General features: G+C 57.3%; 9 protein-coding genes across 9 annotated transcripts; 4 read left to right on the forward strand and 5 right to left on the reverse strand.

Annotated features, from left to right (window-relative positions):
• Positions 1–1,598: 1,598 nt before the first annotated feature.
• On the forward strand, positions 1,599–2,085 carry HETIRDRAFT_323641 (uncharacterized protein; the record flags this gene model as incomplete). Its single annotated transcript, XM_009551134.1, has 2 exons — positions 1,599–1,646; positions 1,699–2,085. 2 exons carry the CDS (start codon positions 1,599–1,601, stop codon positions 2,083–2,085), a joined length of 435 nt encoding a protein of 144 aa, XP_009549429.1.
• A 346-nt stretch (positions 2,086–2,431) lies between these two features.
• HETIRDRAFT_104460 (uncharacterized protein) lies at positions 2,432–3,793 on the forward strand (the record flags this gene model as incomplete). Its single annotated transcript, XM_009551135.1, has 3 exons — positions 2,432–2,532; positions 2,592–3,071; positions 3,118–3,793. 3 exons carry the CDS (start codon positions 2,432–2,434, stop codon positions 3,791–3,793), a joined length of 1,257 nt encoding a protein of 418 aa, XP_009549430.1.
• A 314-nt stretch (positions 3,794–4,107) lies between these two features.
• Positions 4,108–4,452, reverse strand: HETIRDRAFT_453649 (uncharacterized protein; the record flags this gene model as incomplete). Its single annotated transcript, XM_009551136.1, has 1 exon — positions 4,108–4,452. The coding sequence occupies one exon, from the start codon at positions 4,450–4,452 to the stop codon at positions 4,108–4,110; it is 345 nt and encodes a 114-aa protein (XP_009549431.1).
• Positions 4,453–4,537: 85 nt separating this feature from the next.
• Positions 4,538–5,341, reverse strand: HETIRDRAFT_104462 (uncharacterized protein; the record flags this gene model as incomplete). The annotated part of the gene is made up of 1 exon (XM_009551137.1): positions 4,538–5,341. The coding sequence occupies one exon, from the start codon at positions 5,339–5,341 to the stop codon at positions 4,538–4,540; it is 804 nt and encodes a 267-aa protein (XP_009549432.1).
• Positions 5,342–5,807: 466 nt separating this feature from the next.
• On the reverse strand, positions 5,808–7,112 carry HETIRDRAFT_324534 (uncharacterized protein; the record flags this gene model as incomplete). The annotated part of the gene is made up of 3 exons (XM_009551138.1): positions 5,808–6,086; positions 6,144–6,379; positions 6,470–7,112. The coding sequence occupies 3 exons, from the start codon at positions 7,110–7,112 to the stop codon at positions 5,808–5,810; spliced, it is 1,158 nt and encodes a 385-aa protein (XP_009549433.1).
• A 401-nt stretch (positions 7,113–7,513) lies between these two features.
• On the reverse strand, positions 7,514–11,327 carry HETIRDRAFT_387490 (uncharacterized protein). Its single transcript, XM_009551139.1, has 8 exons — positions 11,300–11,327; positions 10,781–11,247; positions 9,695–10,699; positions 9,430–9,635; positions 8,565–8,752; positions 8,418–8,482; positions 7,971–8,357; positions 7,514–7,852 (listed from the first exon to the last, which is right to left on the reverse strand). The coding sequence occupies exons 1-8, from the start codon at positions 11,319–11,321 to the stop codon at positions 7,748–7,750; spliced, it is 2,445 nt and encodes an 814-aa protein (XP_009549434.1). The 5' UTR covers positions 11,322–11,327; the 3' UTR covers positions 7,514–7,747.
• A 1,203-nt stretch (positions 11,328–12,530) lies between these two features.
• Positions 12,531–12,987, forward strand: HETIRDRAFT_104466 (uncharacterized protein; the record flags this gene model as incomplete). Its single annotated transcript, XM_009551140.1, has 2 exons — positions 12,531–12,766; positions 12,834–12,987. 2 exons carry the CDS (start codon positions 12,531–12,533, stop codon positions 12,985–12,987), a joined length of 390 nt encoding a protein of 129 aa, XP_009549435.1.
• A 572-nt stretch (positions 12,988–13,559) lies between these two features.
• On the reverse strand, positions 13,560–14,695 carry HETIRDRAFT_420343 (uncharacterized protein; the record flags this gene model as incomplete). Its single annotated transcript, XM_009551141.1, has 4 exons — positions 13,560–13,683; positions 13,745–14,137; positions 14,214–14,592; positions 14,650–14,695. The coding sequence occupies 4 exons, from the start codon at positions 14,693–14,695 to the stop codon at positions 13,560–13,562; spliced, it is 942 nt and encodes a 313-aa protein (XP_009549436.1).
• A 298-nt stretch (positions 14,696–14,993) lies between these two features.
• HETIRDRAFT_324423 (uncharacterized protein) lies at positions 14,994–16,837 on the forward strand (the record flags this gene model as incomplete). Its single annotated transcript, XM_009551142.1, has 5 exons — positions 14,994–15,331; positions 15,396–15,520; positions 15,594–15,824; positions 15,887–15,993; positions 16,046–16,837. The coding sequence occupies 5 exons, from the start codon at positions 14,994–14,996 to the stop codon at positions 16,835–16,837; spliced, it is 1,593 nt and encodes a 530-aa protein (XP_009549437.1).
• Positions 16,838–16,994: the final 157 nt, after the last annotated feature.

Below are 16,994 nucleotides of genomic sequence, written 5' to 3' on the forward strand. Positions count from 1 at the left end.
CACATTCGCACTTGGTCCGCTGGGCATCGATATCGTTCCCTATTATGGGCTTATTCATCTAGCGATGGCAAGACACTGTTGCACGGTATGCACGGTTTTCTGACATCGGTTCTTTCGTTCCCGATTGATTCCATCCGTTTATTTTTAGACGCTCTAGGTGTAGGCAACCCTGCTGAACTTGATCCCGTGCGTGGACACGGCTTTCCACGCGAAGACGGGCAAGCGCTACCCCTTTAACAGTAGGACTAGGCGCTGGTCATCCGGACCAACGTCATTCATCGGATTGCTACGCCCTGCTTGTTACAGTACATACGGCGGGATGCGTATCGGTTCTTTGTCTACTTCAAGCACCGTCTAGCCCCATATATCCACTCGTTGGTGCCACTTGACAAACGAAGGGTCCGCCAAATCGAGCAATTTTCGACTATTCCCACAGCGCACATACACATGCAGAAGTAGCGTGCCATCTCGTTCTACACACGTATTCAAATTCGACTTCCTGATTCCCGATCCCCGATCCGCGATGTGCATACCTGTCAGAGCTATGTTTTGCACCCGTTGTTCTTGATCCCAACACCGTGTCGCATCAGGCATATATCTTTGATCCTTTGGCTCCACTCTCGGGACGACGGGATCCATTCAAGTGCACGGTATGCGTGGCACTCCCACTGTTTCTCACTTTCACCCCGAATCCGAACAATCGAATGCGAATGCGAAGCCTAATGTTACACGGCTCGGAGGCATGAACGGATTTGGTTTTGCGCTCGCGATAGACCTCGGAGAATCTGCGGCGCTGCGATGAGGGATGTTTGACATCTCACCTAGCTTGACCCTCGCGCTCCGCCATATGTCCATGTGTGCAGCGTGGAGTATGTCACGATCAGATTGGACTGAATGCCGCCCATGGATCGGGGAGTTCGGTGCGTGTACGCGTCGCGTCATGCTACGATAGAGGGTGTATGGACCAGGGGGCTAAGGCGGCTTGGGGTGGCGCTTGCGCCTGATTGGAAAACGTGTTCCCCTCGGGTGACTTGGCGTGTGCAGCTGCAGTTGCGCGAGTGCGTGCAGGCAATTCCGCAGTGGATATATCTGTAGTATCGCATCCCCCTCAATCTGTGATCGTATGGTGTATGTTCATTGCTTTACTGGTTTTAGATACTACTGACGGACCACATGTAGTGTATGTACCTCTCAGGTTCGTCATTTCAGTTCCTCCCGGCATTTCTGTGTCTTGTTGGAGTATCGATGACAGCTCTTCGATGTTATCGACATCACCGGGCCCTTATCGCCTTGATCATCCTGGGACAAGGGCTATTCCTGGCGGCGCGGCGCCTTCGACGGAGCATCGCTGCGTCTGAATCGCCCTAGTATACCCAGTATATCCCGAACCATATTCTTATGGTGGCAACGAGCTCAGGCCGCTCGGCTGCACGGGTAGAATATGAGCAACTGGACCTTGGGGTCACACCATGATTGATGTAAGTCACTGCCGTGCAGTTCGATGGCCCGCTTGGACGCGCGGGTACGCGTTTAACTCGCCGATAACGCCTATACGAGGTCTCGACCGGAAGGTTAAGTGGACCTCTGCCTGTTCTCATATGATGATCGAATCCAACAGCTTCTCAATTGACCGGCATCTTTTACCGGTTCGTCTTCCATCTTGCGTCTGTACACGCTCTTGAATTCTATCTATTTCAGGACTCCTCAGTAGATTCGAGATCACTGAAACGCTTCGTTCCGTTCCGTTCCGTTTCATCTCACTTTTGCTGCTCTGGCAAAATGAGTGTCTTTATCCATCTTAGGCCGTGCCCCTTCCCATTCACCGAATCTCACATACAGCCTGAATCCCACACAAGCTGCCATCAATACAGCTCTCATGTAAACTTGATTTTCTGTCTTTCATCTTTCACGGTTTGTTTCTCCAGCAAAACCCCGAGGTGTACTTGTCCGATTCCCGACCCCGAGGCACCTGCTCAATTCGCATATGGGCCTCCCACACAAGTCCGAACAGTCCCACAGCCCGCAGTCCAAATCTGTCTCTGTGTGTCGTGTCATTCCTCCCAGCACATCCCGAGAGATACATAGCAAACATGAGCAAGCCGATCGCAAGGGTCTCAAGGCTTCGGGTCCGAGAAGACGCCTGAGACCTCTCTGCAACCCATATGGCCTTATACAGTGCCACACGTCGCACGTTGTTCATTCTCGCGTAGATCGGAGCCCGCCCTTGTAGGCGCCATCTCTAGCTGTCAGGCCTTTGTCTCCCTGTCGGGGATTCGTTCGTGAACTTGGCCTTAGCACTGTACCGCTGCGCAGGCCCGCTTGCTCATTGCCCTTGTTTTTGCGGCCCCGCACCATGCCCGCTGTGCCAGCTCTCCACGGGTTGTCAGCTGAGCCATGAACTAACGTACTTGGACCGCCCTTGCCAGCTGGTATGTCATGCGCACGGCGGCCGCTGGCGAGCATCGGAAGTGCAGGCGCACTAGACAGACCACCGATCGCAGCCTCACAGCCTATAGCTCGCGTCTCCCCATTGTAGGCACCAGTGGGTGACGACGGCCCACAGTTTCAGGGACATCGGGGCTTTCACACAGCTCCACTGGAGTCCACTGGCCGGTGCTCTCTCAGGCCCAGGGGCCGCCCGCAGGCGCGCCTAGGCGCGCACGCTACGTACTTTTACTCACTGTAACGACTCAGCTGCCCAACTTCTGCCACCTATCGCGACGGGCGACGGCTAGGACAACTGCAGTATCGGTGCTCTCACGCTACGCCACCCGTCGGCGCTTCCTGACCCGCCTGAGACTTGACGCTCGAAAGCCTGATGGTGGACCACCATGGGGCGCGAGCCTGCTTGAGCTGAAGCACGGACGCCTGAAACTCGTTCGCGAATTTGAATATTCGAGTTTCTCATGCTTTTTTTTTTCATTCTGCGTTCCATCTCGTTCCATGCGCGCGCGCAGCTGGTGGACTGTCGGGCCTTGCGCGCTCGCCGGCCCAATGCGGGCTTCCGCTCGCACGACGGGCCCTGCTTTCGTCGCTGGGCGGCAACTCGCCCCTGCCCTCGCCGGGCCTGCGTGATTCTCTCCCATGAACGCCAACGCGCTCCCGTCTCTTGCCCAGCCAGCTGAGCAGTCCGCAGACCCCCCTGGGCCGCCCCAGCCCCCTAGACGCGTTCCCCGCGTCTCCGGACCCGCACATGCACACGCACACGCACACGCACACGCACATGCGCGTCCGGTCGCCTATTTTTGAGGTCCAACGCACGTCGCACGCTCGTTCGCACCTGCGGCGGCGTGCGCAGGGCAACGCGGCTCTCACGATGGCGAGGGCGCTAGTTGCTAGCTATAAGCTGATACGAAACTGCGCCGCGCGCTGCGGCTGCGGCCCCCCGGAGTTCCCCCGAGCGGCTCCGGAGCTATTCGCAGGCAGCTGCTCCCAGTGCCTGCGGCACTCACGCAGCGCGCCATCGGGCGCAGGCGCACAGTGCACACACACACGCGCGCGCGCACGCGCACTCACGCTGCGCGCCTGCGCAGGCCTGCGCCTGGCATGCGGACCGGCGCCGCGCGCCGCGTTCCGCGTGCATTCTGAGGCCGGAGGAACGCGCCGGGAGGTCCGTCGAGCAAGGAACTGTCGAGGACCGCGCGTCGGTTCGGTCGCGGGGCGGTTCGCACGTGCGTCGCCCGAACGCTCTGGGCGGCAGAGCAGGGGCAGGCAGGGAATCCAGAATGTCGACGATTGCGCAGATGTCTTCTTGTTCCTCCCCGATCAGGCCCGGCCAGGCGACGCGCCGTAGCGAAAAATAAACAAGGAAAAAGAAACCGAGTAACACAGGGATCGATTCAGATTATCAAACGCGCGCACACAGAGTACAAGTAATAAGTAAAACGCTTGCCAGAGGGCTGCTGCTAGTATATACATCGCGGACAATTGCGACGCGGGGCGGTCGGCGCGTGCACGCGTTATTACACCGGAAGAGGACAGTGCAAAAAGTATACAGTATGATGTATAGTGTATGGATACTCGTATGCGTGCGGGGTGGTGGATTGGGTTGGGAGCCATCGTGGATTGTTCTTGGTGGTGGAGGACATCGATGTGAATATGTACAGCCTAGAGGGGGGCTCGAGAGAAAGGAAGCGCGAAAATGGATGCAAGACAAGGACCAAAGATGAGAATGGAGATGGAGATGGAGATGGAGATGCGCGGCAAGCTGTGGTGAGAAAGTATGCAAGCAGAGGATGGGAAGGCGAAGCGTGCGACGCGAGATGGGGTGGTGGTGATGGATGCTGTGATCGGGTCGGCGACGGGGGCGATGCGTGGACGTGGGTGCGGCATGAAGATGGATTCAGCGAGGGCGGAAGATGCGCGTGGACGAGAGCGGATTGGCGAAGTATGAGAATGGGAGTGCGAATGCGAGACGATGACGATGATGCGCGTGTGCGTTACGGGCACCATGCGCGTGCCTGGCTCCCTCCGAGGGGAACGAGACAGGAAAAGGGGCGCAGCGGTGATGAAAAATCAGACGAATGGACGGAGAACTTTAAGCCTCAAGAACGGGAACGAGTACAAGAAGGGTCGCGGCGGCGGCGGCGGCGACAGCAGCAGCGTTGGGGTAAGGAGAGTAGCGTGTGACATCCACGAGGTCCTCGCTCTCCTCGGGCGCACGGAGCAGAGACAGGGGCAAAGAACGCTCGTCTTGTTGTAGGCGACACAACGAAGATGACGGGCGATGCGGATGTGCGAACGCGCAAAATGACACGGAGAAGAAAAAGCGACGGGCAGATGAAAAAAGAACAAGGGGCAGATGGCCAGGTGGATCGCGCTGGGAGCGAAGGCTGATGCTGAGAAAACGGCCAAGACAATGCTGAGAACGGGCGGCGTGAGATTCAGAACCTGCTTGATGCCGCCGTCCCGACCCCGACCCCGGGCTCCCAGACCAGATACACTGCTCGCCATTTGGCATGAAGTCAATGTGCGCCGTACAATGGACAAAAGACGTGGATATCGGGCGATGGGTCGTCGCGACCGGTGCGGGTGAGATGTAGAAACGCGAGGTGCCGAGAAGCGCAGAGCAAACTGGTCGCATGCCGTTTGCCGCAGTGATCGCATTGATCACGTACCGCAGGGCGTCGGTCGTACGACGCGACCAGACACGGCCAGCCAGCGTCGCTGATGAAGTCCAGTGCACCGCGCGAAGACGCGCCCAAATCGAGCGAGTCGGCGCAAGTTGTGAACCGGAGTTTGACGACTTCGCGGTGCCGTCATCGCAGGCAGGTGCCTCAGGTGCGGTACGAGATGTGAAGAAGCGAGGCCCCGCAAGGGTGGGTCCGCAATCACGACGCATCGTGTCGCGTCGCTGCGTGAACGTACAGAGGGTACGCGGTTGTGGTCGCGCCAGAGAATCCACCGACGAAACCGCGCACTTACTCACTCCGCCTCCTCGCATGTGCACGCACGAGGGAAGCGACGGTGGATGCCGCGGCAGCCTCGAGACTTGAACGCGATGCAAAGAGAACAACTTCGAATGCGGGCGGAGGAGAGCAGAAGGCAGCCGCCGCCGCAACGCAAACGCATCCGGCACGCACGGGCCCAAAGGGGACGGCGCAGGTCACGCCCGTGCACACCCGAACGCCCACAAATCGCCCTCGTCGTTCCGCGGGCCCGCGTGCTCCACTCCCGGGCCCGCCTCCGCCTTCTTCCCCCAATGCACGAGCTTCCTTTTATGGCTTCTTCGCTCTTCACGCCCCCCGCCCTCCCGCCCTCTGGCCTCACCCTTCCCACGCTCCCGAATCCCTCCCGTTCACACGCTCCTACACTCGCCCGGGCAGCTGCCACGGCTGCTCCTGCAACACGCCAACGTCGACCCAGCATGCGTCCTTGTTCCCTCCTGCATGACCCGTACGCGGATGCGAATGGGGGTGGAAGGTGAGGTGCGGGTGTAAATTCAAGTGGGGAATAAAATTCAAATGCAAAGGCGGACCGAGCGAGCGCGAGTGTGGGTGCGCGAACGGGTGGGTGAACGGGTGCGGGGGGCGATTGAGAGGCGAGTGTGGAAGGGGACGGGGGTGCTTCGAGGGCGTGGGTGGGGTCTGCGGAAGTGTGCGTGTGTGAGAGAGCGGGGGTGAAGGGGAGAGGGAAGGACGTACGACGTCAGCGTCGTCGTACGTCTCGACACGCCACGACGCAGAAGCCGACGACGGGGCAGAGGCGGAGGCAGAGGCAGAGGCGGAGACAGAGAGTTCGACCGATGCAGTCGAGAACGGTTTCCGCTTGCGCGACGCCGACGCAAACGCCGACGCCGACACTGACACGGGCGCCGAGGCCGGCGCCGACTCGGGCGCAGCCACATTTGCCGACGCGAACGCCCGCGCCGATCCTGATCCTGTAACAGGAAGTCATCAGTCTATATCCGGACACCACGCTGCCACGCGAGCCGGGCCCAGCCCAATCGGGCGGGTGGTGCTGCACGTACCTGGCGGATCGAGCTCGCGCGCGTCACCGCCTTCCGGCCGACTGCTGAGATGGCACAGTGGCGAGCTTGGGACGGGGATGGGGATGGGAACGAGGGCTGGCGCGGGTGCAGGGGCAGGGTCGGGGGCTGGGAACCCGTGAGTGGAGTTGGGAAGAGGGATCGGCGCGGACAGGAGGACTGCATCGCGCCAGGCGCGAACGCGACGCATGCGGACGCCAAAAGTGTCATCGAGGGTGGGATCGCGGCGCGTGTGTGGGGGCAGCTCTGGTGGTTCGTCCCTGTCCTCGTCCTCGTCCTCATCGTGGTCTGGATCGTGATCGGAGGACGAGCAGAAGGAAGAGCAGGCCTCGCCCTCTTCCTCTATCGATGCCGATGCGGACGAGAGGGAGGAGGATGCAGAGGGCGCCGAGGACGAAGAAGAATAGGAGGACGAGGGCAGGAGAGAGGGGGCGCAGCGCTGGGGATGGGAGAGCGCGGTGGGGGGAGGACGCGGGGCTTCGACGAGCTGGATGATCTGTACGTGGTGCTGGTGTGGGTGGTGTGGGTGGGCGTGCTGTCGAAGGGGAGCGGTCTTGTCGTTGGGTGCGGGGACGTTGTCGTCGGTGAAGACGACGGGGACGAGCGGGGGCGGGTGGTGGAGCATCGCGGTGGACGGTGGGGGGACAGGACAGGAGGAGGGGACGGTGTGTTGGCTGTTCTGGAAAGGCTGGTTTTGAGCGGTCGAGCGAGCGACGGCTCCTCAAAACATTCAGGCCAGATCCGATCGGCCCCCTCCTTCCTCGACCCCCGCATTTGCAAATTGGCCACACACGCTCATCCGACCCCACCAGCTGGTCCAGCGTGGACGTCTCTCGCATCCAGATTTCCCAGCTGTCTGTCTTCGTCCGACGCGAATCGATTCGCGGCTCGGATGGCCTTTCCGATCCGGACCCCGTGCGCCGACGGTCGGTTCGACTCGCGCTTCGAGGCCCGATCCCCATAGCCGTGTCCTTTCCGGTCTGAGCCCCCGCTTCCCACGACGCGATCGCGCATCTCCCTGTGACAGAAATAACAGGCAGACGTGACGGATATGGATATCTACATACGGACACAGTCACACAGCTCGCCCCCTCCCAGGCCCTCGCCGCACAACACCGGTCCCCGCCCCCACCGCGCCTTGGCCCTCTCATCCCCGACTCCCAGCCCAAACGACGCCCTCCCCCTCTCCCCTCCCCCCTCCGCCCTTCGCCCGTCCTTTCTCGCCCGCTTCCCTTCCCCCTTCTCGCTCCACTAGGCCACTCACGGCCGCATCGGCCCCAGCCACGCCTCAGCCGCCTCGAATTGGTCGATCAGCTCCGCCTGCACCGACCCTTCCGCGTGCAGCTGCCGCATCGCCATCAGTGCCTGCCGCAAATACCAAAAAAAAAAATAGGAAATCCATCAGCCCTCCAATCACGCGGTAAAAGAAAAACAGCGATGCGCCTAAAAGGAATTAGAACGGGTGGAAAAGCCCACGACTCACCACGTCCCAAAAGCGGAACCCCCGCTCGACCTCCATCTTAGGCGCCTTGACGCCCGGGAACGTCTCCTCGCAGATCTCCAGCGCCACCGCCTTCGCGTCGCGCACACCGGGCCCGTCCGCGTCGCGCACCCGCTGCCCCCCGTGCAGGTGCGTCAGCGCGTCGAGGTACACCTTCGCCAGCACCCCGAAGCCCGTGTTCACCTCGCCCTGGAACGGCAGCGACATCGTGATGTCGAGCAGGTCGTCCCGCGCGCGCCGCGCGTCGGTGCGCAGGAGCATGTTCAGCGTCGTCACCTCCAAGAGCGTGCGCAGCGCACGGGTCAGCGAGCGCACGAACGAGTTGAACACCAGCAGCTCGCGCGAGAGCGGAGCGGACCAGGGGACAGGCTGCGCGCAAAGGGACACACGACGTGAACGCAAGAATGGATCAACAAGGTGGAGACGTACCTGGAAATTGAGCGGAACGATGCTCAGCGTTCGCATCACGAGCAGCATGCAAGCCTTCTCGTCGTCTGCACAGCGGAGATCCATCGCTCGTCAATCAACTCATCCCGCGAACAAAAGCGGCAGGAAAGGAAAGACGTGAGCACGCACCGGTCCCGAAACTCGGCCCGCCGCTGAACGCGCGGCCGGACCAGAGGTGGCCATGCATGACGCCCGCGCGGACGAGCTCGAGGAAGAGATAGAGCGGGTCCTGGAACTTGTCCGTCACCCGCGCGCGCCGGATCGCCGTGTGCATCGCGCGCGCGAGCGGCGAGTGCTCGTGCGTTTTGAGCAGGAAACTGTACGTGAGCAGTCGGCGGAGCCGAGACCGACAGGTGGAGAGGGATAGTTCCGGCAGAGGGCGCAAGGCGATAGATGATATAGGCGGTGGCGGTGGCGGTGGCGGCGTTGATTTCGGAGAAAATCAAAGACAGAGAGATTGCGGTCAGAAAAATGAAATGAAATGAAATGAGGGGTGAAATGAGATCAAGGTCGAGGAGCATTGAAAAGGTTGTGAGAAAAAATGCTCCCCGATCCGGCCCTCAAATTACGTCGCATCCCATCAGGCGCGAGCGACGCCGCGCCGCGCTCTCAAAGCTAACCGTAAAAGTCATGGCCCATGAACGCAACAAGGCCAACGCCCACAGACGCCACAGGGCGCGCGCCAAGCTAGCATTTCCCCAACGGGATCAGCTATACCCAGCGCTTAGCATCCAAACGCCAACCCACGCTGTGTAGGCTCCTGACTTTTCGACTATCCGCTGCTGCCTGCCAGTCAGGCAGTGCCTTCATACCACCTAAATGGACACAAAGAGACTGACATGACGACGCCAGCACGGGGCAGTGCAATACGTTCGCAGCACCGATGAGAACCGGTGGCCCAAATCAAGTACCAAATCCGCTCACAAGCGCCCCAAGAAACGTCCACAGAAAGAAAAAACGAAAGGGAATTAAGCAGAGGCACACGCGCACTCACCCACGTAGCTCCAAGAACCTCCAGATCGCATTCGCAACGATCTCGTCCTTCTTTTCAAGGGGCGGCGCCGCATGATGCGGGTGTTGTGAGTTGGCGTTAGAGTTCGAACTGCCATTTTGGCTCTGAGTCGTCCGCGCCCTCGTCCGCGCGGCTTGCTTGTCGGTAGCGGTCGCCCCGAGGCAGAGTGCAAAGTCGATCGTCGACCACTGGGTCAATTCAGAACGTGAGAAAATAAGAGACGAGAATAGAAGGCGCGAAATCACACGTTTTGTCGCCGCAGCTCCTCCTCCACGATCACGTATGGGACATGCCAGCCTGCGACGCGCTCCGCTAACTGTGCCGTCTGCGCTGAGTTGTGCTGCACCGTCGACAGCTGCTGGTGAACGTGTCCATGCTGCCCATACTTGTTCCCGGGACCACCCTGTTGGCCTTGCTGCTGCCCGCTCTCGAACCAAAACACCCCCGCGACGCGCCTGTTCGCCCAGAAATGATGCATGACGCTGCTCAGCAGAGCGAGCGCGGTCGCCCGCGGGCCTGTTTGGCCCTCCGTCACGACCTCTTTCACGAACCGGCGGTACTCGTTGGTCTCGCCGTTGTCAAGCGGGGGAGGCTCGATGATCTGTCCACTCGCGAGCCATACGAGGGGTTGTGGGTTGAGCAGGCCACGCGAGAGGTAGAAGAAGACCTCGTCAGGTAGCCGGTGTGTGAAGATCTCATGCAGGTCCGAGGGCACGTCCGCCGCCGTCGTCGCGTGTGCGACCGCCTGCGAGCTCCCGCTGCCGCCTGGGCCGTTGGTGGAGTTGCCGGACGTTTGTATGGGCGGCGAAGGGGCGGCGAGGGAGATAGGCTGAACGGTACCCTCAGCGGAGAAGATGAGTGAATGCTTGATGAGCGCGCGGGTTCGCGCGAAGAGGTCTGCGTACTGCGTCGTCTTGACGCCCGCGTGCTCATGGTGCGCCGCGACAGCGGCATGACCCGATCTGTAGTACTTGACCATGTCGGAAGTCGCCTTAAGCGCCTGTTCGTGCAACGTGGGCGGAAACGGTTGGCAGTGCTCGCACCCGACGAGGATCCCTATGTCAAGGAATTGCTCCTCTGTCACCCCCATGTCTGTCAGGATTGCCTTTTTGGAGACATATGTGAAAGACGGCGAGGGAGATAAGAGGTCAATGGAAGTGATGATCTTGTCGATGCCAGGACAAAGCAATGCGTCCGTCGGCCCGTAAATGGCGTGGATATAAGATTTTGAGTGCCGTTGCAGGTATACAAGCTGTGCGTGAGAACCCATCGTCAGTCAAATTGCTGTCGTTCGAAAAAAAAGACCTAGTCGACGAAGACAAAAGAAACGCACTTGGGCCCACGCAATATATGGCGCAACGATGAATTCTACATTTCGAGTCCTAAAAAGCCTGAGCACGGCCCTCCACAAATCCCAATGCGAGAGCCCACTCCTTGCTTCAAACAGTTTCGTGGCGGCCTCCTCCTGGCCCGCCTCGTACTTCTGCCATGCCTCGCGGCGGTCACGGCACGCGTCGGCTTGCTCGACGTTGAGCTGCTGGTGTCGCAAGCGCTTGTTGGGCACGAGTCCAGGGAACACGAATACGGGCTTGATGCGTAGGCGCTCCAGTGCGCGCAGGTCAGTCTCAATCTGAAGCGCAAGCGCAAGCGGCTGGCCGCCTGTAGCAGCTAGCAGCGGCTCGCGTGACGGTGGATGATCATAGAGTGTTTGCAAGTAGTACGCCGCGTCGATACCAAGGCGTGAGTCGGAGAGCACGCTCAGTGGGTGTGTCTGGAGAAGCTTCTTGTCGGATAGATAGGCTGCACGACTCCTCAGTCACCTTTGACAGGACGACGAAATGAAAACGCTCACTATCCAAGTGCTTGATCGGCATCGGTGATGTTGGCGTTGTGCTCCTCGTCGAGCGAGCGCTGTAAAGGCGGCGGACAACCAATATTGGGTTACGTAAGACTCGCTCACCTTTTCTTCACTCACCTCTTTGCGGCTCACTACGCCGGAATTTTCTTGCTTTTCCTGTTCTCGTCTGCTCGTTGTCTGGAATTATAGTCATGTCTGGGATACGAAGACATATGTATTCACCGAATTCTTTCGGTGATACTTCTCGACGAGGCTTTTACCATCTGATTTCTCCGTGTCTCGAGCGCTTGGTGCATCCTCCATATCTTCAAGCTCGTCTGCGGATGTCTCTGATTTATTAGCTGGGGCCCCTTGATGCGCCACGCACAATTTTAAAAGGCATACACCAATCCGAGTCGGACTGCAAGCTCCTGCGTCATTCTTGGTCTAGGGGGTATCACCAATCTATCTGTGCTTGTCCCCCTTTGCGGTGTCCTGGGAACTCACCGTATCATCGCAGACAGAGCGGATGTGATTTCGGAATAATGGTCACCCGCACACTAACCTCACAGGGAGCTCTGGCTTGACCATGGACAGACGGGATCATTTCGACCCGAGTTATGGTGCATGATCTATGCGCGCCTCTCCGTGTAATGCTTCCTGCGGCTCAACAGACCCCGCCTCCCACGCTGGCGCGCTCGGTGTCGCCTCGTGGAGACTGCAGCGGCGCCCAGAGTTTGCATAGACTGTTCTTCGTTCCATATGCGCATGTTTGCGACGCTTTACCGTTTGCTTATGGGTCGACCATCTTGTCCGGCCCTCGCACATGCGTTTGCTTTAGTTTTCCCATCGCGCCTCGCACTCTCCAGCCACTCGCACTCTCCTTGTCACGATTCTGTCATTACACACTGCGCGTCGTTATGCTAGATGTTCTTCTATTCACGAGCATCCTTACCAGCCCGCACTGCACATCCGAGCGCCACACTTCGCCTGTATCTTCCTTTCCCATGAAACCTGAAACTTCCGCGCGCCGAATGTCTGTTCAATCCTACATTCCCGCGCCCTCGTTCAGGTCAGTGCCATCAGCATACCCCATCGCGCGCTGACCGCGTGGACGGCTGCAGCTCAGGAAACCAGACTGCGCACTGAACCAGTCTTGATTTTGCCGGGAGCCCTGGTGATGGCCTCGGATGGCCTTTTCGAGCGGCCGGCAGTGGTCTGCAGTCACCGAAGAGCCTTGATCAAGATGCCGGCAAATGCACGCTTCAAGAAGCCCGGGCTGGAGCTCCTTCCTCACAACCCCAGCACAGTCGACACGCGCCCTAGCATGCCTTTCATGTCGTCTCCCACCCTCACCCCATCGCCGCTCATCCAAGCAATCAAAGAACTCAATCCAGGTCGGATTTTCCCGAACATCGTTGTCGATGTGTCGATGTTCGATGTCGATCGTCGGGCAGAAGCGCGGACTGCCTACGATGGAACGTAAGGACACTGATTTGACCACATCGATTAGTGCGCGCGCACACTTGTGACTACTGACACGAACCAGTCGCTCTGCTCTGCTGGTGATGACGAAGACTTCCAAGTTTGTGGCCATTGCGCTGCTGCATGCGCGCGCATCGTCGGCCTTCGGTCCTTATCACCATCGATCTCTTACTTCATCTTCATTCCTCATTACTCCATCCTCCCACCTGCATACTTAAACTTAGATAACCTTGCACGTTTCCTTGTTGGGTCAACACATGTTTCGACCATGTTATTTCTCACACTCGCCGCAGCCGCATCCCTCCCACGGGAAGTCCACTTCGTGACCTCAAATACGCGTACTAAAAATAAACGTGCATGATGCCTACTTCGGTGAGCAGACTCATTAATGAACGTGGAAATCCGGTGAGACAAAGGGAGACAAAAGCTCCACGTGAGAAAAGCCGACTTGATGGGGTTGCTTTGCGATGATAGGACGAGAGAAACGAGGTCAAGGACTTGGTTACTCTGCATGAAATTCGATGCGTGAGCGTGAGCAGTCTAGACATTTGCTGTACGTTGGTATCTCATATTTCTCGTTGTCAACCGCAATCCATTCAGCGATGATAACCTTGACACCGAGAGAGAGATATAATATCAGCCCAACGAAACGCGCAGCATCGTGGAAGAATGATCCAACTTTACTTTGCGGAACCGTTGAACAAAAACAGATAGGAGTCTCAAACTCCGTTCCATGATGAATGAATACCTCATATACACGGGTGCGATTAGAGGTTGTGTATGTCACATATCATGCTGCGGTAGGTATAGCTAAAGGGGGCACTTCGAACTTGGCAGTCAGTTCATCGAACTCCTCTGCTTTGGTGTTCACATCGGTCACCAAAGGATGATTGGGGAATTCGGATACCAATCGGCTGAGGATACATCAGTAAGAGGCGAGGCACACAGGGAGCCCATCAAAGACAATATACGCACCTCCATAGCGCCTCCGCATCTCCCTTCTTCGCAGCACTTCCCAATCCCGCTGCGACTACGCTTGCAGCAAGGGTCTCCGCGTCTTCCTTTCCACCTTGTTGTGCCACAGCTTCCTCGAAGTCAGACTTTGCCTCTATGATCTCGCCTCGGAGTAGTCGCGTGACGCCCCGTGCTGTGAGAAGGTGTGGAGAAGACAGAGAAGGATTGGCGAGTTGCTCAGTATAGAAAGAGTTGCTGTCGGCATATCCATCCTTGCCAGTGACAAGGCCAATGGAAGCTTCTATGAGCTGGAGGAGTAGATCGTCTTCCGCCCAGTGCTTCGCGCGTTCAAATTCCTTGCGCGCAAGATCTGGTCGGTGGATGGAGAGGTAAATCTGGATGATCACGGCGACGCTGTTCACAAAAAGTGCATCAGCGAATATGCACATACAGAAGGGGTCAGCGAACATCTCAAAGGTTGCCGACGTACGCCTCAAGGTTCTCTGTGCTTGCCTCCGCGCCTAATGTTTCCAAAGCTTCCTCGAGCTCACCTGCGCGCGCAAAAGCGGTGCCAGCTATCACGCGCACCCACCCTTTCTCGCGCTCGCTCGCATCCACATCGTCTCCTTCGATCTCCACACACAGATCCCTCAGCTCTTCCAAAGCCGTATCTGCCTCGTCGGACACATACTTGGATAACGATAGCACGGATTTTAAAGAAAGACTGTCTGTGTCGGCAGGGACAAAAGTTGACACCGATTTTGAGTCGTCCAAGGCGATGTGTGCTCGGGCTTTATAAACAAGGATGGGCGTGTAATCATCACTGGAGGGGTTGGGGGGCGGTAGGTCTACAAGAGCCTTGAATGCACCTGTGAGTTAGAACTCTATGAATTCTGGATGCCGCGTTTGTTTCTGGACTCGCCTACCGAGGAAGAATTGCTGCTTGACATTGTACACCTCAGGAGAGACCATGATAGCGGTCTTTCTTTAATGAAATGGTAGTCACTTCAACAGCGTTCTTGGGACTGTTAGTGGTATCCCTACGGGGAAAGTTGTCCCACGGTCCCACGTGAGAAACGCGCTCCTTGCTTCCACGTACCGCGACGCGCTTTCAACCTGGACTGCTTGATGCGAGTAGTCGATAAAATTCTTCATCGTATGCTCCATACGCGAGTCCTTTCATAGCCACCCAAACCAGTCTTGGTTCATTCACAACTGTCGAAGTGAATCTGATCAATCCTGCACGACGATTTGATGCGAGCAGTCATCGATGCGGCAGCACTCAAGCGTATGTTCCCTATGGAAAGACATTCCTATACGCGTCTTGTTCACTCCTCGAACTGCAGCATTTACACGCGCTCTGACGTGCTTATTAAAATACGGGGACGACCTCACAATCTACGCAGCCCCAGATAGCCTATCTCTATCCGCAACGAACTCATCTCTGTCAGCATATAGTCGGTTCCGGTACGAGCGACAGTTCTTCGTCAATTACAGTGTGGGAGAAAAGCGAGTAAATTCAGGGTCGTTTGCAAGGGATGTTGAAGAGGTACAGGTTGTCACTGGTCAGCTGTTGACCAAGGCAGGTACCTCACTATATGCGTCCATGTTCGACATCGTTGACCTCGATCCATATGACTTTAAAGTCTTTACTGTCTGTTTTACGGAATAGGACCGTGGATAAAACTGTCAACCGATGTGAACTATCAATCATCGAAGGTGGCGCTGAGTCAGAGGACAATGAAGACCAGGACAGTTTGGAGAGCAAGCTGATTGTACGTCTCCATTGCGAACATGGTAATGGACTGTCGCCCTATCTGTCTACTTTCGATCTGAGCTCCTAGCTTGTTACTGAAGTACCTATCTATAGGGATCGTGAAGACTCATCGTTTGCTGCTGTTGACCCCAACATCATTAATGGCGCCCGGGGTTCCCAATGATCCAACTGAGTCCAAGATTATGATTGGGTCGAGGATGCTGAAAGAGATGGTTGAGCACTTTGGCACCAGCAGGAGCAGCAAAAATGACCCGCAACTTATTTGGTGCTTTGATTCGTCCGAGCTACGTGTCGGGAATCTTGAATCTTCTCTCAATGCAAAAGGTGACGTCCATAGAGGAACCTACATCACGGCCAAAATCGCTGAATCAAGTCAATAAATGTAGGCCACACGCAAATGTCGACTGATATCACTCTTGGCGCTGATGGGTTTGATGTGTACGATATCTATCTCACTCCGACAACCCTAGTCTTTCACTTGCGTGAATTCAACGTGAGGGGCAGCTTTATGGGCATCTGCGTATATTAACGTGACCTTGCTTCAGGCTACAGTTGTATATGCAGAATCCATGTCTCTCGACATGGAGATGAAATTCACCGATCCAGCGGCACCTTTATTTATTAATATTGAAAGCGACAGTATAGAAGGCCTGTTTGTCGTCTCAACGAGTCACGCTCCCGGCGCATCTACTGCCGGTCGTGGGACCAGTCAAGCACGATCAACAACTGATGCCTCCGTCTCTCAGACACGTAAACGAGCACGGGAAGATGATCAGGACAGCAGGGAGAACCGTGTGCCTGAGCGGCGACGACCAATGAAGGTAGTCGAACGGACTGATACTGCGGGGCTTGCCAAAGCTATGGGCGAGATGCGCTCCAGCGATAGAGCCCAATCAAGGGCCTCTGGGTCTATGCCACCTCCTTCAATGCCACCACCTCCCTCGTCTATTCCACCACTCCCCTCAATGCCGCGATGGTCGCAGGAATCCCACTATCAGACACCGTCTCAGTGGTCTCAACCTAGCGGTTCTCAACGCAAGGGCGAACCGCTCTTCCTGCCATCCTCGCAGATGAGTGCAGCTGACGAAGAAGCGCTCCGTGCGTCTGGGCTGGGAATTGATGGTATGGATGCTGATGAGTTTCACGCGATGATGGAGGACGAAGGGGAGGAAGTCGAATTTGACAATAGGAGAGTTCTGCCTCCTGAAAGTCTCAATGGGGATGGTGAGGTCGAAAACGGCGGCTTTGACCATGATAGTGTTAGTCTCAAATCTGACGAGATGGGTCCCACCCAGGAGCTTGATGAATATAAGGTAGGCTGGAACCTTTACTTCTAGATCGCACTGGATATGGACTCACAATGTCACACAGTCCTTCAGGCCACTATTTGACGACTGAGAGAGTTCCCATACGGTGAGTGCTTCCATGCCCTGACCGCCTTAGATGGCACTAACGTGCCTCTCTCAGCATGAGCAAGTGATTTATGTTCTTGTA

This window comes from Heterobasidion irregulare, assembly GCF_000320585.1.
Source record: "Heterobasidion irregulare TC 32-1 unplaced genomic scaffold scaffold_08, whole genome shotgun sequence".
NCBI classification, from domain to species: Eukaryota; Fungi; Basidiomycota; class Agaricomycetes; order Russulales; family Bondarzewiaceae; genus Heterobasidion; species Heterobasidion irregulare.

Excerpts from the sequence above, each read along its gene's own strand:
- HETIRDRAFT_387490 (XM_009551139.1), bottom strand. The coding sequence starts at position 11,321 with ATGCCGATCAAGCACTTGGATA. Across the intron at positions 8,753-9,429 it reads AGGTTCTTGGAGCTACGTGG|TTTCCTGCTCAAAACGCACG; the intron begins GTGAGTGCGCGT and ends GCTCACGTACAG. Across the intron at positions 8,483-8,564 it reads CGGGCCGAGTTTCGGGACCG|ACGACGAGAAGGCTTGCATG; the intron begins GTGCGTGCTCAC and ends TCCGCTGTGCAG.